The sequence below is a fragment of the Cygnus olor genome, chromosome Z, assembly GCF_009769625.2.
Source record: "Cygnus olor isolate bCygOlo1 chromosome Z, bCygOlo1.pri.v2, whole genome shotgun sequence".
Classification (NCBI taxonomy): Eukaryota; Metazoa; Chordata; class Aves; order Anseriformes; family Anatidae; genus Cygnus; species Cygnus olor.
The window spans coordinates 35,590,898-35,617,864 of NC_049198.1; the positions used below are offsets into that span (position 1 = coordinate 35,590,898).

General features: G+C 39.8%; 1 protein-coding gene and 1 long non-coding RNA gene across 6 annotated transcripts in view; one reads left to right on the forward strand and one right to left on the reverse strand.

The window, feature by feature from the left end:
- Positions 1-26,967, forward strand: part of ADAMTSL1 (ADAMTS like 1) — a 476,605-nt gene that overhangs the window by 321,465 nt on the left and 128,173 nt on the right. For all 5 annotated transcript variants that reach the window (XM_040540933.1, XM_040540934.1, XM_040540938.1 and 2 more), the window contains 2 exons: positions 18,704-18,830; positions 25,072-25,146. In XM_040540933.1, coding sequence (XP_040396867.1) covers positions 18,704-18,830; positions 25,072-25,146 — 202 coding nt within the window. The remainder of the gene's footprint in view (positions 1-18,703; positions 18,831-25,071; positions 25,147-26,967) is intronic.
- On the reverse strand, positions 903-22,953 carry LOC121061700. Its single transcript, XR_005815222.1, has 3 exons — positions 22,689-22,953; positions 21,594-21,596; positions 903-918 (listed from the first exon to the last, which is right to left on the reverse strand). It is a non-coding gene; the product is annotated as an uncharacterized LOC121061700 (long non-coding RNA).

The following is a 26,967-nucleotide window of genomic DNA, read 5'->3' on the forward strand; positions in this document are numbered from 1 at the left end:
GCATTATGTGCCTTGGGAAGTTTTCCCCCCTGCTTTCTTTCTCTTTGATTTTCTACTCTAGCCAATAGTCAGTAAATGAAACTGAGTAGCCACTTGTTCAATTAATCTCATTTGTGATCTGAAAAAGGGAATCATCTAAATCTCTTGAATTGTGCATGTTTTTGAATTTTTTTTTTTTAATATTTTAATATTTTTTTTAATGAGAGCTGCATTTCAGTCTTGTGGTTTTTTGTTTGTTTTGTTTGTGGGTTTTGTTGTTGTTCTTGCTTATTTGTTTCTTTTAATCTTCTGAATTTGACTAGAGGCACAGGAAGCTGCATGGGAGAGTGACTCAAAGTATTCTGCCTACAGTGGGCTGGAAATTAGGAAAAGCACATTCAGGTTTTGTGTCAGGCTTATTTCTAATTTGGCCCAAATCTGAAGCAAACTTTCTGAGAAAGCCATCCTTTAGGAACAGAAACACAACTATTCACTACTAAAACAAACACATTTGCATTCTCATGACACTTCTTACTCCTGGAATACTGAAGCTGGCTACACTCATAGATCCTACAATGGTCCTATATCTTAATTGTCTCTGTGGCTTAGGTAGGCATTTTGAAGGTAGATGTACAATACTCTACACTAATATCCCTGAGGAACTTCAGCTAAAGTAACCTTTTGCTTTTATACTCCACAGTGGTAGAATGATATAATAATTTTTACCTCATAAATATAATGACTGTGTATTTCCCAGGACCTTCAGCATTCAGTTTCTCCATCAACATTTCCCATACACGTACAAATACTGCATCGTTTTCGAGGATGGCCAAAAAAAAATAATGCTCACACTGCACTCCCCACTAATCTAAATAAATTTTAGATTTTTGGATGTGTTAAATTTAAAGTAACAGAAAGTATTATTATCACAGTGCATCCCTGCTAGCCAGTCATATCTTTATGACAGTAGAGGTACTAGAACATTTTATAAAACATTTAATCAAGCCTATTCAATCAGTCTGTGCAAGAATCATGAGTTAGTATAAATGACGTTAAAATCAGTGTATGCTTACACAGATATTGTGTGAGCTCTGTGAACTCACCACAGGGCTGTTCCGCAGCATGTGAAATTTGGGTCTGCCCATGGCCTATTGTGTGCTCATAAGCTGTTCCTGAAGTTATTAATGGTGGAAAAGAAGAGGTAGTTGAATTGCCTTCTGTGTGCCTCAGCACTCCTTCCTGATTAAAAGTGTTATTTTTCACTCCCATTGGCAATTTGTTCACAAGATGCAACATTTGGAAATTACAAGATCCTTCTCTCATGCTTATCTCTTAATTTTTCACGTTGTTTGTAGCTTTAGAATTACCAGTAGCTTAGTGGTATATTTATGAGTCTTTGTTTAATGATTAGTTATTTAGCTGAAGTCTTTGTTTTATGTGCTAGCCTCCTACTAGTTAAATTCTGAAGAAACTTCTGACCATATTCAGAGCAAGAAAGCCACCTTCCAATGTAGAGATTCAATAAGTTGCATTGTTAAATCTTTGATTCCCTGTAGAGTATGTTTGGAGAATCATGAAAAGATATTTACTTTATTTACAGAGGTGGGGTATGGAAGAGGTTAGGTAGTTGCTGATTCAGTGCTATACATGCTTCATTGGATAGGGTAGTACAGATGACCCTGAGAGTTCAGGAGTCATGCAAGTTGTCTGTGTCTTATCTGCTACCAAATTACCGAAACATGAATGTATTTATCTTCTGTGAAGAGATTGGCTACATTTCACCTTTGTGTAAAATACCTAAGAAATTAATGGAAATTAATCTCTAAGGATTGTTTTCCTCTTTCTGGAGTTTACATTGAAGCCCATAGGTGACAGAGTTTGAGCAACACTGTTTTTCAAATGAAAAACTCTTATTGCCTTTTATTTCTTCTTAATTGTCTTGTTCCTCCTAACAACTTTAAATAGGTTTATGTATGGATCTCTGTGTTATGTTAGTCACTTTTTCTTTCTGCTATTTTAAGGAAATACAGATGTAATCTTTGGGTCTCATTTTGAGGTTGCCTCACGATGCAGTATACCCCATTGTTATAATGCTGCTAGCTTGAAGCACCATGTTGAAGTCAACTGAATGTCTTTTAGGATGAATAGGGCTTTAATATTCCACACTATAAACATAATGTTTAGTCTTGCTCAAAATGAAACATCATGAATCTTTTCTGGTTTTGCTTCCTCCCTTCCTTCCACCCTTCCTTCCTTCCTGCCTGTCTGCCTGCCGTCTCTCCCCCCCTTCTTCCCTCCATCCTCACCTGCTCAATGTCTTCTTTTCCTTCTTTATCACCAATTGTTGTCACATGCAGACAGTACTGCTGATAATACTCTCAATGAGCAGTTGGAAATCCACCTGAAGAAATTTTCTGTCATATTTCATTGATTTCATTATACTGGGTTCTGATCAAGAGCCAGCCTTATATGATGCACACTAAAATCATACTGTAATTTGTTAAATGCATGGACTTCTTTTCCATTTCTGTGATTGACAGTTCATCTGTTCTGTTCTCTGCCATCACATGTTTTTATCCTCTCTCACCTGACAACTTTGCTTGATTGTGGGCTGCGCCCTTTCCTGCCATGTCCCTGTGACTGCCTGCCATAGTTCTTGCTGTGTGTTTTCCCTTGATTATTCACTCAAGCAGCTATCTGAGTATTAGTGCAGCTTTCTCTTTTTCCTCACACTTTCATACTTTGGGCTCTAAACAAACCCTGATCAGGATGCAGCACTGGATTGCGAGGAGCATGGTCATGCATGCTCTGAAAGTCCTGTAACCCAATCACCAGTAACCATAAAAATTCTGGGACTTTTACTAATGAAAACAAAATCTCTTTCCTGTTATCCAGTTTCTTCTAACATTTCCCTTCTACAAACCAAACCCTTTGGTTTCCTCTCTCTGATTCTCCTGAAGGGGAAGTATTCCATTTTTGTTTTTGTCATTCTCTATTTTCCTGATCATTTTCACTTGTTCTTCCTGTTATCATAGTCTTCATATTTGGTTCTCTTTCAATTTAATTTTTGTCTTCTGCTTGTCTGAATTCCACAAATACTCCTTTTGTTAACTCTGGCAAGGAAGAGCAAGAAAATCAGTCTTTGCTTTCTCAGGTGATCAAGGGTTATCCAGGGCTTCTGCTGTCTCCAGCACTAATGGCAGAATCTGCATGTGGCTGTGTGCCACCAGATCAGGATGATTGTTTTATTTATTAAATGTTTTGGCAGGCAGCTAGGTGTTACACAGTGTTTCCAAAAAACAGCTCCCATCAGTATTGTAGCCAAAACTGCACCTGATGTAGATGAGTACTTCCCTGAAGCCACATTCATAGATCAGGTGCTTGCAGTCTGGACAGTCTCTTACATTTACACATGTGGCATGGTACTTCTGCTCTGCACTCCTCCTTCCCAGCCCAAGGAGCCTGGCTTCACAGGGACTGGAAACGTGATAATACAGCAATTTCCCAGTCCACACAGGATCCCTGCATCCCCTCCTTTCTCACAGGCACTTATCTTTTCACTTAATTTTCTCTCTGTCTCTGTCTCTTTTTTTTTTCTTTTTTTTTCTCCCTGTAATATGAGCCACAGTGAAGTGTGCCGTCTGAGGTCTTGCTTTTAACATTTTAGGCACAGGACAAGACAACAGCATTCCTTTGCCATGAAAAATCATTATAGCCCTCAGAAAGCTTACAGCATTCTAATATTAAAATGTAAAATTTTGAAAATTTCCATAATCAGAACATTCTCTTTTATCTAACTCCTACAGGGGTGTAACTAAGTAAGCTCTCCCACCAAAGGCAGAACTTGTAGCCAATGTCTCTGAAAGATAGCGTAAATTTGCTTGCAAAAACTTTTTAAAAAGAATGATGCTACAATTAATAGCAACGTTTAGTAGTGTGGTGCCTATTAAAAATCCATAAAAATTGATATGATGTATGCCTGGATTTTGTTAAAAGCTGTCTGGTTTCATACACATGCAGGTGTATAAGAGCTATTGACTCCTTTAAAATTCTCTAAAGAATCAAGATAAAGGGGCCAGCTTTTGCCTTCATTTATTTCAGCATAAACCTGGAATAATTTTACAGCAGTCATAGATTAATCTGCTATTGAAAAATCAACTCTGATACTAATTGTATGTTTATTATTATTGCTGCCATTACAGTTGTTGTTGTTATTAAAGACTGTTAAATTATTTTCTGTTTATACTGGAATGGCAGAATGAAGCATATTATAGCTCTAATAGCAGGATTGGACCCAAAAATATGAAAGCTGGTCACTCCTGAGGAGGCCTTCGGGGAAGTTCGCTGCTATGAAAAGAATGGGGTTGGAAAAAGCACATTTGTTTCTTCTTTCAGAACTATTCATCTTTTTCCATGTGGTGGTTTTACCCATCTCGGCAGCTGAACTCCCCTGTAACCACTCTCTCACGCCCTGTCCTCAAAGAAAAAACGGGAGAGAATACCACAGAAAGGCCTCAAGGGTTGAGATAAGGACGGGAAGATCGCTCACCAAGTATCATCATGGACAGAAAAGACTCAGCATATGGAGATTAATGTAATTTATTGCCTCTTGCTAACAGATTAGAGCAGTGAAAAACTAAAAGCAAACTAAAAACACCTTTGCCCTTTATACGCCCTTCTACCTCCTCCCCCCAAGCAGCGCAGGGGAACGGGGAATGGTGGCTGCGGTCAGTCCCTGTCGCTTCGTCTCCGCCGCTCCCTCACGGTCCCTCTCTGCCCCTGCTCCCTGTGGGGTCCCTCCCACGGGATGCCGTCCTTCCCGAACTGAGCCTGCGGGGGCTGCCCACAGGCAGCAGCTCTTCAAGAACTGCTCCCACATGGCTCCGTACCACGGGGTCCATCCCCCAGGAGCAAACTGCTCCAGCACGGGTCCCCCACGGGTGGGCGGCAGCTCCTCCCAGACCCCTGCTCCTGCGTGGGCTCTGGCCAGCAGCGGGTCCCTTTGGAGCCGCCTGGAGCTGGCTCTGATCTGACACGGGGCAGCTGCTGGACTCTGCTGCAGCCCCGCTACTAACAGGCCCTTGCAGTGTAAACCCGATACACTCCATTACATTCTTTTTATTTTGGAGGTTGTTAGTTAAAGAGAGCTGTATCTCATAAATTCTTATCTTAATGTCTGATATTTATGGTAGTGTTCATTTGTTTTATTTACAGATCAATCACCAAATAGTACTAGAGGTAGCTTATAATCTTTTCTGACTGATTGATTGATTGATTGATTGATTTATAAGACATTTTCCTGCTGAGCTGCATAGTGAATTCAAGTCATCTGACAGCAAGATTACTTCCCCCTTATTTACCTTTCACAAACTGATAAGTACCTGTAGTAAAAGTGGTCAGTCCATGGACCCCATGATGCTATGGACACAGGCTGAAAAACACTGACTTAAAAATAAATGATTAAATAAAAACATTAGGAAAGATTATTTAATAAAATGACATGGCTTGAAATAACAAAAATCATTGCTTGTTTTTGAAGTCAGTATTGCAATGGAATTGCAGCCAACAAAACTGATTTGTACTTTCAGAGCTATAGTTCATTTCAAGCTGAGGCAGTGAGTGCACTGGATTAAGAATATTTTTCCAGAAGTGTATTATGTATAGTTTTTTCATCTACTTCTTAAGAAGAAAAAAAAAAAAAAAAAGCTTTTTTTTCTTTTCAAATATTAGTCTTAAGTACTAATGCTTACTATTCTGACATTACTCGTCATTACAAATGTATGATAAAAGAATTTGATAGTGAGTGATAGATCAAATAAATTGATAGGGGAAAATATTTCTAATGTAAGTGAGAAATTATCTTCTGGATGTTCATATGCAGCTTTGTCCAGTAGGGCTTGGATATGTATAATAGATGAATGAATAACATATAAACACACAAAAAAAAAAAAAAAGAATATCTGTCATTATAGAATCATGGAATCATTTTGGTTGGAAAAGAACTTAAAGATCATCAAGTCCAGCCATCCGCCTAACACTACAAGTCCACTGCTAAACCATGTCGCTAAGCTCCACATTCATGCATCTCTTAAATATCACCACTTCACTGGGGAGACCATTCCAATGCCTAACCAACCTTTCCATCAAGAAATTCTTCCTGATATCAGATCTAAACCTCCCCTGACACAACTTGAGGCTGTTGCATCATCTCTTAGTACTTGTCACCTGAGAAAATTGACTGACACCCTCCTCGCTGCAGGTGGCTTTCGGGTAGCTGTAGAGAATGATGAAGTTTCCCCTCAGCCTCCTTTTCCTCCAGACTAAACAGCTCCAGTTCCCTTAGCTGCTCCTCATAACATGTCTTTTTAGTCCCTTCACCAGCTTTGTTGATCTTCTTTGAGCATGCTCAAGCAACTCAATGTCCTTCATGTAGTGAGGGGCGCGAAACTGAACACAATAGTCACCAGTACTGGGTACAGAGAGACCATCACTTTCCTAGTCCAGCTTGCTGCACTGTTTCTGACAAAGGCCACGATGCTGTTGGCCTTCTTGGCCACCTGGGCACACTGCTGGCTCATGTTGAGCCAGCTGTTGACCAGCACCCCCCAGGTCTTTTTCTGCTGGGCAGCTTTCCAGCCACTCTTCGTCAAGGCTATACGGCTGCATGGGGCTGTTGTGAGCCCAGCGCAGGACCCGGCATTAGCCTTGCTGAATGTCATGTGAATGGACTTGGCCCATCCATACAGCCTGTCCAGATCCTTCTGCAGTCTTCCTACCCTCAAGCAGATCAACACTCCTGCCCATCTTGGTGTCGTCTGCAACTTACCGAGGGTGCATTCGATCCCCTCATCCAGATCATTGATTAAATGTTAAACAAATCTGGCCACAATACTGAGTCCTGGAGATCACAGGTTGTGACTGCCCACCAACCAGATTTAACTCCATTCACAACAACCTTTTGGGCCTAGCCATTTGGACATGTTTTTGCCCAGTGAACTGTACATCTGTTCAAACCAAGAGCAGCCACTTTCTCCTGGAGAAGGCTGTGGTAAACAGTATCGATTGCTTTTCTAAAGTCCAGGTAAACAAGATCCATAGCCTTTCCCTTCTTCACTAAGCAGGTGATCTTGTCATGGAAGGATATCAGGTAAGTCAGGCAGGACCCACCTTTTAAAAACCCCTGCTGACTGTGTCTGATTGCCTGGTTGTCCTGTATGTGCTATGTGGTGGCACTCAAGATGATCTGCTCTGTGACCTTCCCTGGCACCCAGGTCATACTGGTGGGCCTGTAGTTCCCTGTAGTTCCTCTCCTTCTTGTAGATGGGCGTTGCATTTGCCAACCTCCAGTCGACTGGGACCTCTCCAGTCAGCCAGGACTCTACTAAATTGTTGAAAATGTCTTGTCAAACACTTCTGCCAGCTCCTTCAGCACCCTTGATCCAGCCACATATGTTTGTGGGTGTCCTAGATTGCTAATCATTTTCCCCTGGACCATAGTGGCTTTATTGTGCCCCTTGCCTCTGTCTTCCTGCTCAGTGAGCTGGGTACCCTGAGAAGAATTAGTCTTACTAATATAGACTGAGGCAAAGAAGGCATTAAGTAACTCAGCCTTCTTCTCATCCCTTGCCATTCTGTTGCCCTCCTGCATCCAAGGATGGAGATTGTCTTTAGTCCTCGTTTTCTTTTATGTAGTTATAAAACGATTTTTTATGGTCTTTTATTGTAGTGGCCAAGTTAAGCTCTAGCTGGGCTTTGGGCCTTCTCATTTCCTTCCTGTATAACCTCACGACATCTTTATAGTCCCCCTGAATTGCCTGCCCCTTCTTCATAGACTCTTTTTTTTTTTTTTTTTTTCCTTTTCTCAAGTTCCAGAAGAAGGTCTCTGGTCTTCTTCCCTGCTAGCATATCTTTCAGAACATAGGGACAGCCTGCTCATGTACCTTTGAGGTTTCATTCTTGAAAAATGTCTAGTCTTCCCGGATCCTTTTGCCCTTTAGAACTATTTCCTAAAGGACCTGTCAACTAAATCCGTAAATAGGCCAAAATCAGCCCTACAAAAATGCAAAGCAGCAGTTTTACTACTGTATATGCAATAATATGAAAGTAACACTCTTGATCTTTTCCCTCATCCTCTTTTGCAGGCCTTTCTGCAGTGATGTTTTGTTAAATAGTTTTTCCCACTGCATATTTACCACATTGTTATGTTCTTTATATATACATACTTGTATTCCTATGTATATGCATGTATGTGTATGCTTATGGTTCTAAATTTTTACATCAGAGACAGCAGCTGTAGGTGCTTAATATCAGAACAGTGATGTATGTGTTCTGCTTTAAGTAATAACTGTGCTATATTGCCTGTCAATCTTCCGACTAACTTGTGATTTAGGGATGTACAGTTTCTCTTTCTCCCTTCCCAAATACAGAGTGTTGTTTTATGGACTCTTTTCTGTTTCTGGCTCAACCTACAATATACAGCTAATCAGGATGAGGGTATCACTTAACACGGTGGCATGTTTGGTGCATGGATGTTGTAGTCACTGGCACAATAAACCTGGTTACTATTAAAACATGGATTTTAAAAAACATGGATTAGGTGGGCACTTCAGCAGGCTTTTGAAGGCTCATGGATGTCTTCCTTTGGGACGCACCTGGGGCACAGCTGCAGAAATTGGCCCCTGAGCCCCAGGCTGCTCCTAGTTGGTCCTTAGCTTGGGACCCAATTGTTTTGCATGCTCTCTTCAAGCATTTCAAGTCAACTCCAGATCTGAGAAAGGAGAAGGCCAGGATTCTATCCTGCCCTGATTGAAGCCCTGGAAAAAAGTAGCCTGCGTTTCTTCCATGCTACAAAACCCATTGCTCTAATTTTAATCACTATTCTCATCCGTGCTTGCTACCATTAACACAGGGGATCAGGTTCTTCCTTTGACAAGATCCCATTTTTCTGCACTTTAATTTGGCATATTATCTACCTCTGAAAACTCTTGGAGGGAGAAATTTCCAAAAAGAGGTTCTTACCTGTTTTGCTGTTTTACATTCATAGAAGAGTACTGAAAATACCCATCATTTGCCCATTTGATGGCAGAGTAGAGAAATGATGGTGTTTGTGCCATTAATTCTCTGCAAACGGGCATCATTTGTGTTTGTATCGGAGTGTATTCATTTTTAGAGGGAATTCAGTCCCCCAGGACACCTTCCACTAATGATCTTTTTCTTCTGCCAAGACCATGACAGAAGTCAGGGTAAAACAAAAGAAAGCATTGGGGGAAGAAGTGTAGGTAATTAAATGTTGCTGGGATTTCAGTCTTCTGTCGTTCAGTCATTTCTGGCTCCTTTTCGTGGCTTTTTTTTTTTTTTTAGTCTCTTCTAAGCTACAAAAACTCCAGAAGAAAAATACAAAAGGTGTAAAGATAACTGTTTTATTTAGGCAAAAAGGTGGCTATTTTCCCCCAGACAAACAGAAGGCATTACAACAGGATCAATTCTAAGTTGTCTTTTAGCTTAGCAAAGCCTTTTGGCCTGATGCTTAAAACGACTTTGCAGTTTCTGATGTCTGCACAAAACTCCTGAACATAAGTACTCAAAAGCAATCCATCTTTTGGGGGACTGCATTGAAAGCTAGATGCCTTCTGGGGAACCAGCGTTTCAAAAAGTACTGAATTCTTGATTTCTGACAGTCAGGTACTTTTGAGCTGTGTCAGGCTGAACAGCTTGAACTGCTGCTTGAGCCTTTTGTCTAATACTCTCTATCTTCATCTGTCTCAAGTTACATGTATAGCAAACCTGAATTTTGTTTTGTTGTTGATAAGTATCATTGTTCTGAGATGAAAGAAGTAGCTTTGACATGACATTGTTCCAGCACACAGAAATGAGTGGGATGGAGAACCTAATGACTCAGAAGTGTAATTGTCAAATGCTTAAATTGCTATTATCGTGCCAGGTAACAACATTTTTGTGGCAGAGAGTGGCAAGGAAATGGAGATATGTTTATTGTGTGAAAGAATCTGCATTTACATTATTAGAACTTCACTCCCCAGCCCTGAGCTATCAGTTTTCCACTTTATGATCCAACAGAGATTGGCACCACTGCAGAGGCTTTTTGTTCTAGTCTTTCAGCAGAAACAATACCTGCTGTTACTCCCAAGAAGACAAACGGTCTACTGTGCGTAGTGTCTTTGACCAACAGCATACAGGGCACCTCCATTTGCCAAGACAAAGCACATTGTAATTCACAGGCTTACCAAAAAATAAAAAATAATAAATAATAATAATAATAAAAAAAAGATCAGTTTGGAGGCTCGTTACAGATACCAGGAAGTTGTCTGTGTGCATGTATTTCCTTAGCCTACCTAAGACCTGAGGTGTGTAGAGTAGCCCAGGAGATTTAGTGCTGTGTGAAGACAGCAATATGTCCATGCTGGCTGGGCAGCTTTGAATGTTCCCACCGACACTGATGTATGGGTTTCACTAAAGACCACGGGAAGTCTTCCAGTTGTCATGAAGATCCAGGACAGGGTGAGGCTGCAGACCCCTTAGGTCTTCTGTCATCCCAATGTCTTCTCATAGAGCCTGCATGTACTCCTCTTACTCACTGAGGAGCTGGCTAGAATAGCATATAGACTAGAAGTTTCAGCAGTGGCTTGGGAACCTGCGGTCTCTCTTAAGTATTTGAACTCTGGGTGAAGTCTGTCCTTTGATAACACAGATGGCATGACTGCCTGAAGCACCAGAAAGCCTGTGCTGGCACTCTGTTAGTAGCAAGGCACTGCAGCTGGATCCCCATTTATCCAGCCCGACAGAGAACAGGCTTCTGCCAACAAAAGAAGTCTGTTTGAGAGTAGGAAGCTTGTACATCCAACAGAAGAGAGGTCTGAGTGTCAGTATCAAGCATGCCACAAAGTCATGCCAGAGCTGACAAAGGATCACAGTCAAATGTAAAGTGTCACAAGAGCCAATTAAATGCTTTTACAGTTTAGTGCTTCATCGTCTGGGAGAAGAGAGTGGGTCCAGAGGGCAGACTTCATAGAATTTGCTTTTGATTTCTCAAGCACATTGTTCTGAGGATACTTACAGAGAATTGCCTTGGTGAGTTTTGATTTATAATGGCCTGTGCAATCACTTTCTGCTGTAGTATTCTTACCCTCTTTCACCAAACCTGGCAAATCTTTCCCTTGGAAATGCTAAATAAGCGAGATGATAATCCCGATGATATGTGGGAATCTTTTAGAGAAAATCTAGTATTTCAGTAGTAACCTGCTATAGAGCACTGCCTTGAAAAAATGTATTTTTGTTGTTGTTGTTGTTTTTTCATTCTCCTCCATCAATGAGAGCACAGGTATGCAGGAATATAGCAGAAGCTCATTCTTACCTTGGCAGAAGATTGGCATGTGAACCCACATGTAGCAAAACCAAAGGAAAGTATGAATGAGATGGATGAGGGAAGATGAATGCTTACAAAAGCCTCTTTTCTTCCGCAGCAGGTTTTCTCTTGTCATCTGTCTATAAACTAATTGAACTTAATTCTGTTTAAATATTGCTATTTATGGAATGACAGAGTCTGGATTTCTGTATCGTCAGAGAATGAACTAGATGTGGCTTCGTTTCCAGATATCTGAGCTTTCTTATGTTGGCCCAAACAGTAAATTGGTTGTATGTATGACTGAACCTACAAAATTCAACCTTTTTATGTAGGAAGATTACTTCTAATGAAATTTGCCTATAAGGATAGGAGTTGCCTTTTTCCCACATCCAAGACTTTAATGTATCTATAAATCCTCATTTAGAAGTTGCAGCTTTTAAATGAATTTAATTACTTCTTTTTAAATCAAGGGTGGTTTCAGAATGAGGTTACATTTATTCTTTTCCCTGAGGGAAACCTGAGTAATAGGCACTTATCTTGAGTTTCTTCTGCTGCTAGATGTTTGCTGTTTGCTTCTAGAGCTATGGCTGAACCATTGACTCCCTAAGTACTGTGTCCAACATGCTGGCGAGGCTCCATGAGGATCATTGTCTGGGTTTAAAAATAGTAATAGCTGAGAATCGTGACTGCCCTGAAATGCTGGGCTGATGGGGTAGATACCAGACAGGATCTGCAAATCAGTTACACTGAATTACTGAGCTGGCCAGCCACATCCTTATTGTGCTGGATGGTGGATCTCAGTCACTAAAGTGGTTATTTTTAACAATTTGGCTACTGATCAGTGACAAAAGCCTGTTTACACTGACTGAACAGCTGTAAGTTGCTCTTGGCTCAAGTGCCAAACAAGCCCGTTGGCTGCACATGTCACTGGGCCTAGCACACACCACTTCTACCAGCACAATTACGAATTGCCTTGCCATTGTTGAAAATCATCTTACAGTCGCTGTTTGTGGTGTGGCTGCACCTAAATTCTGTGGGGTAAGAGGATCCAGCTTGGTGCTTGGTGCTGCACAAGAGCGTGCCTGTTGCAGGATGGTGTCATGTCTGGAGGCAGGCTGTGCTAGGTAAATGCTGAGGCTGGAAAGTGTCAGCACGAAACATAAGGTGAACTGAAAGGCAGACACCACTGCAACAGGGGCTGCGTGTTCCTATATCACAGACACCAGTCTGGTTCCAGCTTGCCATACAGCCTGAAGCTTGTTCTCTCCACAATAATTTAAGAGTACAACAACTCTTCACCCTGATTGTAAAATGGTATTTTGGACTCAGTTGAAACAGTGGCTCGGATCCAAAACTTTCTTCAGCTGAGCAGTGACAATCTACACAAGTCCCAGATTGAGCCCCACATTAGTATCCATGTGAAGGGCAACTTTGTTTTTCTCAGAATCTCAGAAATAGTTGTGTTTGAACTGCAGACATGCCCTTTGAAAAACAGAGAGATTTATTTATAATTGGCTAGATTTGCAAGCTCGCTTTATTACATTATTTCCTGCCCAGGGTTTCTTAATACTGAATAGAAATGATTATGAAAACTTCTTACTTCAGGGCATTTCCAGGCTAGCAGGGCTGAAGCAGAACCTGTCATTGCTGGTCCAGTTTTATTTCTGGAAAAATTTGCTAAACTGAGCCAGAGTTCAAGTCCACAAGGGGAACACATACACGAATAACATTCAAGCACGCACTCAGTGAATTTGCTCCAACCCCCGTTGTTGGACTTGCAACCTAATGCCTTTAACTTATGCATAAGCAGTTGTTCTGTTAACTTGATAACCTTTTTTTTTTTTTCTTGCAGTGTCTTGTAAAAATTTCTTTATTTATATATCTCAGAGTCAGGAATATCCCTGTTATTCTGTTTTGCCAACTCACTGGCTATCAGTGGAGTAAAACTGGGAGTGGGGAAGAATCAAACTCAGCATGAAGTGTGGGACTTCAGCCTAAAATGTAATATGGAATCTTTACCTCTGAGCAGAACTGTGGTATCTTAAGCCAGAAAACAATACAGGCTCCGCCAGCGAGGGATTAGCTGTTATTATTCTGGCTTTTTGTTGCTAGCTTTTTATGCTAAACCCATAAAGATAATAAAAAGTCAGCCCACTTTAGAGTATACATTGTCACAGGATGAGATGCTAAAGAACTGGGCAGGGAGGTGATACTCACCTGTGACTTCCTCACTCTAGTACTGCATAGTTGATATCTTCCATATACTGTGAAAAGCCAGTGACTTCCAGAGCTCTGCATGATATGCCTGTGCTGCTTTACGGGCATTTAACCACAACAGCAACATGCTTCATAGGAATGCCTTTAGAAATATGTAGAAACTTCATCCAAAGTGTATTGAATTTACAGGTGCATTTTCTTTATTTCAATGGGGTTTGGATTAGGCTATCAGGGAACTGAATGGAGCTGCTTCTGACATTTTGTGTGGTAACAATCTGCTGTTCAAGCCTCTGACCACACTTCAGCAACTTGAAACTCTGAAGATTTCAGTGTGGAAAGTCTGTGCTTCATTACCCTTCTTTAAGTGGAGGAAACTTAATGTGTAATAGAAATGAGTACGAAAACTGCTTACTTCAGAACATTTCTAGGCACAATGTGTTGCAGTAATCCATTTTCATTCCTGGTGGGGGCTTCCTTCCCAACACTTTATGGATTGAAAAAGACTTCATCTCCCTAAACCCCCCAGGATATATTAAGATTAAGACTAGAATGCATTGGAAAAGGAAGTTTCCATCCCACAGAAACTTCAGAATTTCAACATTGGTTCCAGTTTCAAACTAAGATGAGGAGTTGACATTTCAAAGCTTTTCAAAGTGAAATATTCCCCAGACCTTTGATTCGCAAATGTCAGTATTTTGCTTCAAACTGTGTCCACCAAACCTTTGCTCTGAGCTGTGGATTGGAGGCACAATATCCCTATTCACTCCTTTGCCTACTAACCTAGGCAAGCAGTATCTTCCATGGTGCTTATTTTCATGATGAATCTTTAACCACCGCTGGTCAGGTCAGTATGTCCATGTCAGTGGTCATCTAAAAAAGCAGGCTTTTCTAGTTCTGCAGCCTAAGTTAACCTACTTTTCCTGAAAGGTGGGTCTCCCCTAGTGTGTTGTATCTTCAGCATAGTGCATTGCAACCACCGTTTCAAAACCTATTCTCTTCATTTTGTTCATGTTCTGACTAGATATTGCAAGAAACACCTCTGCCTTCCTTGCTAACTCTCTGCAGACCTTGGGGTTTGTGGTGATATATTTTTGCCTGTACCTTCATTCTTTTCTCTGCTGCCTTGTTGGAGAGTGACAGCAATGTTATGGACATTCCATATTCTCATCCCAGCTCAACCAAACTTAAGTTTCTCCTGCTTGTTGAGACAAAAGTTATTATTCCTCTCAGGAACTGTGTAGTTTTTCAGGAGCACTTTAATATTTCCTTGTCTGACCCTTTATTTTCATAAGTATCCAACCTGTATACTGTTTTCATGTAAGAGATAATAAAAAATAATACAAGAGATTAGGAGCAATGTTTTTTTTTTTTTTTTATTTATTTTAAAGCATTGAGGACTCCATTGCAAAGACTATCTGGCTTTTTACTGACTGTAATCATCTGCAAAAGATGGATTTACCTCAGTAAGGATTTACCTCAGTAGGAAAGGGGAAAAAAACAACCAAACAAAAAAAAAAAGTGAACAGTGAAGTGAACTTGGAAACAATACCTCATTCAGGCATCAGTTAAATTAATCACAGAAGAACCTTTCCCTAACACCCAGCCTGACCCTCCCGTCCCAGCTCCATGCTGTTCCCTCGGGTCCTGTCGCTGTCCCCAGAGAGCAGAGCTCAGCGCCTGCCCCTCCACGGCCCTCGTGGGGGAGCTGTAGGCCACCATGAGGCCTCCCCTCAGCCTGCTCTGGGCTGAACAAACCAAGGGACCCCAGCTGGACAGTCCCTTCCCTCAATCAGCAAGCAGCGCCGTGCTTGATGCATCCCCGGAGCATTTATTTTGGAATGTATTTTGCATCACCCTATCCCCAGCTCACTATCCCTCAGCCACTCCTCATACATCTTGCCCTTTAGGCCCTTCACCATCTTTCTTGCCGTCTAGGCCCTTCACCATCTTTGTTGCACTCCTTTGGACACCCTCTAATAGTTTTATGTCCTTCTCATATTGTGGTGCCCAGAACTGCACGCAGTACTCAAGGTGAGGCTGCACCAGCGCAGAGCAGAGCAGGACAATCCCTTTCCCCAACCAGATAGCAATGCCTTGCCTGATGCACCCCAGGGTACAGCTGCCAATTTTGACTGCCAGAGCGCTGTTCTGGCTCACATTCAGCTTGCCATCAACCAAAACCCCCAGATCCCTCTCTGCAGGACATCTCTCCACCCTTTCATCACCCAGTCTGTACATACAGCCAGGGTTGCCTTGTCCCAGGTGCAGAATTCAGCACTTGCAGTTGTTATACTTCATGTGGTTGGCGGCTGCCCAGCCCTCTAATTTGTCAAAATCTCACTGCAGAGTGATATTTGACCACTTGCACAGTTTTAGTGGTTTTTTTTTTTAATTAAAAAATAATAATTATTTTGTTGTTTGGAATCTCCTGTAATCACTCATAAGGATTTTTAATGAAAATTTAATATATATTCCAACAGCTCTGAATATCTATTAGGACAGATAATCTAATTTGGCTAACCAAAAAGCTACCTTGGAAACTTGGGGAGAAACAGTAAATTTGTTTCATTTCATCAAAGTTTCTGAAAGTATACAGTTATCTGAGAGACTTTACCAAGTACAGGAAGATGTACATGTTCCGTGCATGCTATTTAAATTTTGGTGTTCACTTGAGGTCTCCTTTTTGTTTCATGTTCCATTTGAAATACAGCATTTTCAGTAAAATAATTATTTTTGTGCCATACAATGGCAATGGATGTCTGTCTCAAAAAGAACAATGAACCTCAGTATGACTTCCTTTTACACCTGAGATTTTCTTTGTAGTTTCCTCTACAAGTTGTGACCTAGCCCCAAATTGCTCAATTTATAAATTGACTTTAATCAGAATGCAGCCCATGGCAACATGTGAGTTGATGATTCACAAAGTTAAAAAGGCTTTAAAGTAGTAAAGGCTGTTTCTGAAATTGGTTGCCTCGTCTCTGAGTTTCAAGTCCAGCCCTTTTCACATCCAGGCAGTTCGCATGTTCTTTTCAAAATAGGTGGAAACGTGTAGGTTTGGATACCATTCTAGACTGTATCATTGAATTAATATAAAATATCTTATGGACAGGTATGGAAGGGAATTCTGGCCTTTCCAATGATGTATGCATTCTTCAGCAGGACACTTCTCACCCTGGAGGTTAGTGATCTGTAGTGGTTCACTTGAAGGAAAGTCATCTGAGTTGTAGGCATTGTGTCAGACAGTTTTCAGATCATGCAAATGATTTTTTTTCCACTTCTTGTTTTTACAGAGACATTCATGAAAGTGAAGTAAATCACTTTGTATTTATAAAAGGTGGTTCACCCCTTGTGGGGATATTCTTATTCAGAAGAAAATAATAAATCTTACATGGTATCACTGATAGAATATGTCTGTAATTGGAAGCTTTGTATGGAGTAGTCATAGTCAAGATAATCTTAATTTTGGTTCAGCAGTCTAAGCATTATTTGCCATGGTGGTTTTAATGTCATAAAATGTCTCTTGCAGTCTTGGTGTGACCAGTTTCTTAAAGAAATGTATCATTATTGCTTGACTATTACTCCATTAGCCTTCGTTAGTTCCCATGAAGACATTATAATGTAATGCAGAAGCATGGGAGACTGACCCAGTTCTGACCTAGTAGAAGTGGGTAAAATCAAAGAAATTTGGCGGTAGTTTTCATCAACCCTTAATCTAAACTTGTAATGTTTGAAATTAAATTATTTATGATATCAGTATGACAGATAACCAAGGAAAATGTTATTCTTTCACTAGTAAAATAATGATGTTAGAAATGGGTACTGAACTGCTGAAAGCAGATACCAAGCCTTAATCAAGACCTACATTTTCACAGCAGAAAACAGAGGAAATGTCAACATCACAAGTACAGCTAGCACTAGCAGGGATCTGCAATTGTGCACACACAAATAAGACATGTTAGTCTGAATGTTTAAGTGGGCAAGTTACATATGCAGCTTTTATGAGCCTGGAGGATAAGTGTCCTACTTGCTCTTAACAGTTTATAAGAGTCAACTCTCTGATTTTAACTGAAGCTCACAGATGGAGGAAATTTTAAAGCTGAACTTAGCACTTTATTTAAAATTCCCTCTGTTTATATATACTCTTTGTTTGGCTGAGTCTTAGCACAAACTCCTTAGAAGCAGAATTTATACACAATTATTTTTTCATTGCTAACTTTACATGCCAGAATGCTAGAAGGCCTTTCATTTTCTAATATATGTAAAGATAATTATAATACTGTATGGACTTGCTTAATTTCTTGAATTTCAAGTATTTGTGTATAAAATTCATAACATGGATCCAGAATTCGAAGTTCAAACAAAAGACCTATATTAGCACCATGCTAAATAAATTTATATTCCATTTATTTAATTTTAAGTCTATTTAATTACACATTTGTATTTAATTCTCCCGGGAACTATATGTTGTTTATGAATTGAGAAGCCTAGCTTACCTATTTAAGTTTTAAAATTTTGAACAAAACAATTTACACATAAGCGTAAAGCCAGTTTCTAAGCAGGTAATTACACTTCTGACTCTTAAGTTGTTTTTTTTTAACGGTTCCTTCTTCCTTTATCAGATCTTTAAGTCTGAATGCAGTCTGTGACTGTGTGGAGTAGGATTATTGTCAAACATAATTAAAACCACATGTTTTTTCCAAATGTATAGCAGGTAAAATTTCCCTGAGATCTCAGCCATTTTACTATTATTTATCTGTGCTGCTCTGTGCTACTCTTTTCTTTTATCTATGTCTGCTGTCTAAGCATCTGTCTTCCTACCTATTTCAGGTATTTTTCGTTTTGAAATTCTTAAGAAGTACAATTTCTGATAGGATCCTGACCATGATGTGTTGACAGTGCCCTAAAAAAACAACCTCCAACAATACTCTTTTCTTTCTCTGGACTGCAAAAGCTATTGACTACTAAACTGCTCACTATCTCATGTCTGAAACTCCTATCCAGATTTGCTCAGCCTCTTTCATTGCTAATGTACTTTATGGCCCTCTAGAGATGCTGAGAGAGAAATTGGCAGTAATTAGTTGCAGAGATGGATCGAGCAGTCAGGCAGTAGGTGTTCACATTGAACTGCACGTCTTTCTCTCTTGCCAGATTGTTGGCTGTGACCGCCAGCTGGGAAGCGCTGTCAAGGAAGATAACTGTGGGGTCTGCAATGGTGATGGGTCCACCTGCCGTCTGGTTCGAGGCCAGTATAAGTCCCAGCTCTCAGCAAATAAACGTAAGCTGTCCCTTCTACTAAAGTGCCATCTTTCCCCTTAGTGAAATGTGTATTTCTTGCCAAGTATATTTCACCCCACTCTTTCTCAGGCAGTTGAGTGATCACCGTCATACTGGATATCCCCATTATTTCTTCCCTCTTGGGTTAAATGACATTTATTCAGACTATAGGTCTGGCTGTGGGAATGGACAAAGGATTGTGGAGAGGTGTCATTAGTGTATTCCCTATATTACCTCACTAGCTGTTTGGGAAAAGCCAGGGAAGGAGAAGAGCTGGCTTTATCCATGTTGTTCTGGCAGTATTAGCTGACTGCACAGGACCCAGTTCATGCCGTAGTGAAAACATAGTCTTATCCTGCCCCCAAGCAGAAAGGAGTCCTGAGTGGGGATGGTGGTTCCATCCTGACACAATGCTCTGTACCAAAACCTATACCAGAAGCACAGCTTCTTGCATGCTAGCAGTCAAATTGTGCCTCCATGAATGGGTACGGACAGACGTGGACCTTCCCAAACAGTCTTAGCCAGCTTTGACTGAAAGTGGTGAAGTAGCATGAGTGTGTTCCATTGATGGGGTTGGTTTATCTGGACCCCCAGGTAGGCTTATCAGCCTGGTTACACCACCACAGAGGGAATTATAGCTGCTTTGGTATGAGAGATGAGGCATGTCTGGTCACTTTGAAGGAAGGATAGAAAGGTTGGCATGCCCTTATACCTAGGTAGATACACCTAAAATAACCATGTTAGCCTGTAAGCCTGCCCCCATCTGTAATCAGTGGCATTAGAGTTTACTCAGATCTGCTCTTACTATTTTTGCAGATTTCTTTCATTACCATGAAAATGTATATGACCTGAAAGTTTAAAGTAACAGCATAATATCTACTGAAGAGTGCATGTACAGTTGTGGGTTCCTATACAGACAGCATTCAGCTTGTGTAAGGGGTGGTGAGAGGCGCTTTTTACAAATTGTTCTGCTGAGCTACAGAGGACAGTACATAGAAGAGTAATTAGTACAAGAAAGAGGACAGATGGATGAAGGGGAGGGAAGGAGAGAGGGAGAGAAGAAGGAGAGAAAGAAGGAAGGCAGGAAGGAGGGCAAGCAGGAAGGCAGAAAGGCAGAAAAAGGAAGGAAGGAAGGAAGGAAGGAAGGAAGGAAGGAAGGAAGAGAGAAAGAGAGAAAGAAAGAGAGAAAGAGAGAAAGAGAAAGAGAAAGAGAAAGAGAGAAATAGAAAGAGAAAGAACAAAAGAAAGAAAGAACAAAAGAAAGAAAGAAAGAAAAAGAAAAAGAAAAAGAAAAAGAAAAAGAAAAAGAAAAAGAAAAAGAAAAAGAAAAAGAAAAAGAAAAAGAAAAAGAAAAAGAAAAAGAAAAAGAAAAAGAAAAAAGAAAAGAAAGAAAGAAAAAGAAAGAAAGAAAGAAAGAAAGAAAGAAAGAAAGAAAGAAAGAAAGAAAGAAAGAAAAGTTTCAAGAAGAAAATGTATTCTTTCCTGAAAATGAATAATCCACTTAAGAGTTTCTTTTCTGAGGCAGAATTGAATTTGGTGGGCAAAGGAAATAATTCACAGAGATTTAGGAATGGAATTTCACTCGCTGTAACTGTTTCTCCAATGTGCATGAACAGATTTAGAAAGCTCCTAGCTGCTTGAGACTTTATAGTATTTGCAAATTTTTTTGGCACAAGTCTATTTCTGCAGGAATAATTCATTATTTTTCAGTTGCTTTGTGGTAAAATGGTGTTCCTCTCTTTTCTACTGAGAATAAAGGCACTAATATATTATGCACAATACTAAGATGCTAGTAAAATACAGTTCCTAGTCCCAGTGGTTTACTATTAAAGAATGTTATATATATAAAAGAGCAGATGGCAGAGAGTGTAGTCATAGAAGGAGACAAATGTGAAAAAAATGTTAGAGAATGGATTGCTCAGACACATTGACTTGCAAAAATCACTGTACAGAACTGAAGTAGATAATCAGACTGTGTACGCAGTCTACATTAGCCATGTGGCATTATTCTTTCCCGTTCTGTAAAGATACATGTTGTTATGCAAAACAGTATGAATTTTGAATAAAATAAAAAAAAAATAAATAAATAGCAAAAATAAATGTTCCTTTAAATTGGCTTTTCACAGGTTTAAGGGCACACTTGCTTCAGATCCCCATCACATGTGAGTTAGTATGAATTCTTTGTGAGATAGTCCTCAAAAAATGTTATGTGTGTTCTATGAAAATTTGGGGCATTTAAGTTCTGTGAGCTATTTAAAATCTAACCTATGCATATTTTCTGTGTTTATTCTACTCAATACTATTTAAATATCTGTCACCTTGGCATTTAGTCTGTGTTCTAGCGTCTTGCTTATTTGTTACTGAGAGTGCATCCACATAAACATTTCTGGAATCAGGACCTGATCTATTTCCTGAAATAACCGAATTACATTTGGCTTGCCAGTAGCTTAATTCCAAGTCATTTCTATGAAATGATGCTTGTTTCTTAAGAATGATATCAAATTTTTTCTTGGTATGAACAAGTCACTAAAATGTTATGAAAGCCAGACTGCTTTGTAACAAAAGAAAAATCAGAAGGGACACATGCAGCCATGACCAGACATCAGCCAAGATGTTCTGTGGGATCACCTTAGATTTTTATTTGCCTAACAGACTATGGCATTCATTTTCAAGGACTGTATTGGGGAAATTGGACAGTGACCTTCATAGCAGCTCTGTCCCAACAGTTTCTGAAGTTGTTATATCTCAAAACCACCCCAGACACTGTCTTGAGCTCATCATCCTGAATTGATTTTCTCTTGGTGTTCACATCCAGTTCCGTTTTCCATGTTGTTTATACCATGCAAAGGCATAGGAGGATAGTACAAAAAAGAAATTCATAGAGCTTTTAAACACTTAGCATTTGCTATGAGAACAGCTTCCTCGGTAGTTATAGAGATAGTATATGTCTCCCAGTGGTCTCGGAAACAAAAGCATAGCAGGGTAAGAGACGATACGACCTTGAATTCTCTCCTATATTTTTGTGAAATGAGAAGCACCTGTGTCAGTGCTCTTATTTCTGTTCATTTTTTTTTCCAAATGTTACAAAGGACAGATCATCCTAGCAATATCCTTTGTTTGTAGTTCTAAGCTTGAGTGGTTCATTCTTTCTAAGTTTGTGTAAAGTGAAAACTCTCTTTTTTATATGTCCTTTTGGAAAGAGTTTATGTGTCTTCCTATGGAGATGAATTACAGAGCTGTATCTAACCAGACATCTTTGTATTTACCAAGTAGTTAGAAAGTTGCTCCCTTTAAGTGGGGGATGAATTCTGCTGATCACTTTGTGCAGAGTTAGTATTTCTCTAAAACAGGAATTGACATCTACAGGTGAAGTAGATTACTTTAAAAGTGAATTATAAAAGTTGCTATACTGAGGCAGGATAGATATTTATCGGATTGCTGTAGCCATGGTTGTCAAAAATAGATGCAGTTCTGGCTTTCAGTTAAATATCAGTACTCGCGAGAGAATAAAAATAAGTATATTTTTCACCATGGGAATTGATAGCTAGACCATTTGGACAAAATCCAAATTCAAGATCCAAAACCAGAAGAAAGTCATCTCTCAGGGAAACCTGATGCATGTACCTACCTGACATACAAACTTTGTTTAGATCCTTTCATCTTTTTCACAGCTCAAGGACACTGACTTTTCTCAGTTATCTGGGACTTCCCCTTGCCTTCCTATGCATCTTCTCTGGATGAAACCAGCTGTCTGTTAACCTAGTTTGTAAGTTTTCTTCAGTGTTCTACATGGCTACTCCACGATCTGCCTCTCTGCTTATTGTTTGATGGAGCTGTGACTAGATATTCCCATGCTTACTTTCACACATATCTTCACCAGAAATGACTCCTTCTTATCGCTGTTAACCTCAGGAAATTATCCCTCACTGAGGGATACTGTGAAAACAGGAAGCACTGTGATAAACAGAAATCCCATTGAGTGTTGCTATTCACTTAAAGTGTGATAAGATTTCAAAATGAGAGCAACAACAAGATCAGATAAAATATAGTTCTTGCAACATGATGGGGGAGAAGAGACATGCAAAGAATATAAGATATATAAGCTTGCATAATCTTTAAAGTGTTTGATTTTAGTGTGACAGTTCAGTGAGTTGTTAACTCCCTAGCACAGGGCTTATAACTGTGAAGCAGTCAAATATAATAAAGACCTGGGACTGTTTTTAACTGAGACATGTAAAAAGACCATTAACACATTTTTTTGAAAAAATAGAGTCATTGTTTTCCCAGACTCATTCCAATAAATGTGATACATACAACAAGATGTTGTCATATTCATGGATTGTCCCCCAGTTACTTGTCCTATTTGTTATCATCTTGAATATTAGTACCAGGGTGGTAACAATAAAATCAACATTAGAATATAACTGTTGTATAAATTTTTTAAGACCTGAGTATTTGTCTTCTCAAACAGAAAATTTGAAATCTGTGTAGAAATGAAAGATGTCTATCTTTGTTAATGAATGTGTTATCAGAGATGTATATGAGCAGAATGTGTATTGAACAGAGTTTAACCCCAGTGTTTCAGAAGTGTTGGGTGACAATGACACTTCTGGATAGCTTGATAAATAAATAAATAAATCAGATTTTGAAAATGAAGACAAGGTTCAGAAGGTGTAGGGACACGAACACAGGGATTACCTCTGTCCAACTTGTGTGACACTCAGCAGTTTATCAGACTGCCTGCATGTGTCACTTCACTTTGGGGATTTTAAGAAGCCACAGAAGTATATGGGTATTTCACCCCATAGAGCTCTCCAGTATAAGAGTGTCAGAAGTGCCTATGGCACATGACTGAGTTTAAAATTTAAGAGGGTTCTACTTCATGTATTTGAAATATTGTAGGTTTGGACGAATGAACATGTTATTTTAAAGTCCCTGTTTCCTGTCGTTTTCCCTTTTCCTGTTGCCTCTCTTTACTCTCCAACTTAACATGACAAAATTAGTAACTACTTTGCTGATAAATGAGAATCCTGATTTGTCTAGGTTGGAATAGTTTTCCTACTTTGGTCTGGTTTCTTTTCAGAAAGTTATAGTCCCAGCCCATATTGGATGAAAGATACTGCACTTGTATTGGTTGAATTAGCCTTACCTGACAAAGTAACACACCGCTTTGAATGTGGAGCTACAGTTCTTGTTAGTGGGGATTACATGACAGATGTGAGCACAGTTCTAATGAACAGATAGTGAAAGTGGCTTTGTTCCTCTCACGTATACCACCTCCTCCAGAGACGTTAGAAATGTGTGCTTTTTCTCCCCCAGGTTGTAGTAATAGGAGAAGGAGGCAGAGAGGGCAGGGAAAGGTGAATGAACAGTTTAAGCCAGCAAGTTAGTCCACATCAGTGCACTCTGGGCATCCAGTCCACTACCCAAGCACAGAATTTGGCATAGGTCTGTAGTATCATGTCACACCTTCCATTCCTGTCTCCCTTCAGGACATTACTAAGGTTGCTGCCGCTTCAGAAATGCTGACTTAACTGACCTTCATAGCAGTGTGCAACAGGCAGCTAGTTCACTTATCAGTTTAGCTCCAGTTGCAAAGCTCCCAAGGGCTTCATAGGTGTACCCTTAGGTCTTGCTCTAAGACATATTTACATGATAGTCTAATGGGCCTCTGTTTTTTCCACGGACTTTCTGATGGTGGGATGGAAAGGGAAGCAGAATTATAGGGATTCTAGTCATTATAATAAAAGGTGTGAACGGCAAGCCTAAGGGCAGTGGAAGATCACCATATCACATGGGCAGAGTCATGGAGAAGCTGTGGAGTTCAACTGGGAAAGAGTCAGCTGAAGGAAGTAGTTTGATTAAACATGAAAATAGACCTAGGCTTCTCCGCTTCAACATAAACACCAATGCAGAAGCATTGGAAGGTGTTTAAGTGGAGCCATTGCAAAACAGAGAGCTATTGGTTACTTTTGAAATCCAGAAATGGTTGTGAAGGAGATGAGAATAAAGAAAATCAACATGTTTGTGTTCTTCTAAGTAGAAGGTTTTAAGCTGTATTTAACAGAAAGGTTCTTTTTCAGAAGATTTTTAATGTTCTCTCACAATTTATAGGTGTTATTTTTCATCGTTCCAGAAGCTGTTCTTTTGACTTCCTTTTAAGCACTTATTTTATTGGTTATTTGGTAATTGATGAGAATTTCTCTGTTTGTTTACTCCATACATTTTTGTCTTCCCCACAGTGGATGATACAGTGGTTGCTATTCCCTATGGAAGCAGGCATGTTCGCCTCGTGCTGAAAGGACCTGATCATTTATGTAAGTAGAAAAAGTTAGTGTACATTTGTTTAAGAAAGCCTTGCTAACCCACAGTGCTCTGTTTACAATGCGGTGTCTGGTTTCCCTCTCTCAGATCACTGATTTCAACACAAGGATGAGTCCTGCCCTCAGAAGCTCTCCCCAGACCCAGTTGCATCAGTGGTACATGCTTATTTCAGAGCAGAGCTTGGCCAGCATTGCAGAATCCTCCCTTCCATAATTTTTCCATCATTTTTGTTTGCTTATCCTTTGGCTGGCTCTTTTGGTGCCAAGTGCTTTTGTTTAAAATTAATAAAATATATCCCACTGAGTGAAGAAATATTGAGGACAGTAAAATATAAGCTTCCCTACAACTGAGCTTAGCCATCAAGCTGCTCATGACTTTAACACATGTTTCTGTTATGATAATCTCACTCACTCCTGTAGATACACACACACGCACAGAAAACCACAGTGAGAAGATCAGAAACAGCATGCACATGTCAAGCCATGCTCTTTAAGAGTGATATTGCTCCAGGGAGTTAAGCCCATTGACTGCTGCTAGCCAGTCACTTGGTAGCTTTAACAGTTTTTCCCTGCTTCTCCTGACAGGGAGCTGTGCATCGCAGCAGCCTCTCTAGGAGAAGAGTCTCAGTATTTGAGAATATTCTGGGAGAGCTGTAGGCAAATCCATTTGTTTCCTGAACAGAGACTCTCAGCAATAGAATCTCTTACCTTCCAATCCAGTAGCTACTCACAGGCTGCTTCATTTTTCAATGGCAACAAACACAATAGTGTTGGTAAAGGGGATTTGCTGTCAGGAAAAAAAGAATAATAAAAAAAAATCCCCACGCAGTACTGTATAGTATTTCAGAAGCACCAATTATTGTCAGATAAGTAGGGCTGCCCTTCTCCTTTTCTAAAAGGCAATAATGGCTTTCCTGCAGCATGGACCAGTTAGAGTCCTCTGTGCTTTTCAGTGTAAATACAGTCATTAGTGTAAGCAAAGACATGAAACGCAAAATCATTCCCACTCTCCCCAGACTTCTTTTGCCTAAAGTACTTATATTGAGTAGAAAGATGAGGTGGTTTACCTGTTCTGTTCAGTGTACACTGCTTGTGTTGAGAAAGCAATAGGTATGCCATAAATCTTTTATGATTGCTTGGAGTTAGAGCTGTGAATAAAGACCAGCAAATTACAGGTTATAAACTAAGAAAAAATATATCATGTTTTTCTTAAAAGTTCAAATGCTGCATGTCTTTCACTTTTAAGTGGCCCTTTGGGTACACCAGTGCTGCTCTAGTATAGTTGTTATTACTTTCCCAGTAAATTATTTGCATTCTTATTTTCTATTTTGTCTTCTTTCTCAATATAGATGTTCTCCACCAAGGTAGAAAAAATTGTTACTTTTATTTTATATTTTTTTTCAGTGAAATTGATCTGTAAAACAGCTTAGAGAGAAATGAGATTTCAGCAGGAGAGACTAATCTAAAGCTGTCTTCACATGCCATATCACATTTCGGACACAAAAGATTTGAATCAGCGAGGTCTGCCTGAGTCATTGCTTGAGATTTAGATGAACTGCTCTGTGTAAACATGAATAAGTCCAGATACATCTCTTTCTTGTTTCAGATGTCTACATGAATCTTTGTGTTCACCCATCAAAGGATTTTATATATGTATGAGCTATAGTCAGTCTGGGGATGGGAGTATTTTGCCCTGTGAACTTTGGTTGTGGGAGAAGTCAACAGGAGGCCGATTATATATACACAAGTCTTAAAACCATCTTTATCCCTGATGCATCCCGCCCTGTCCAGAAATAAATATAAGGCCAAGTATAT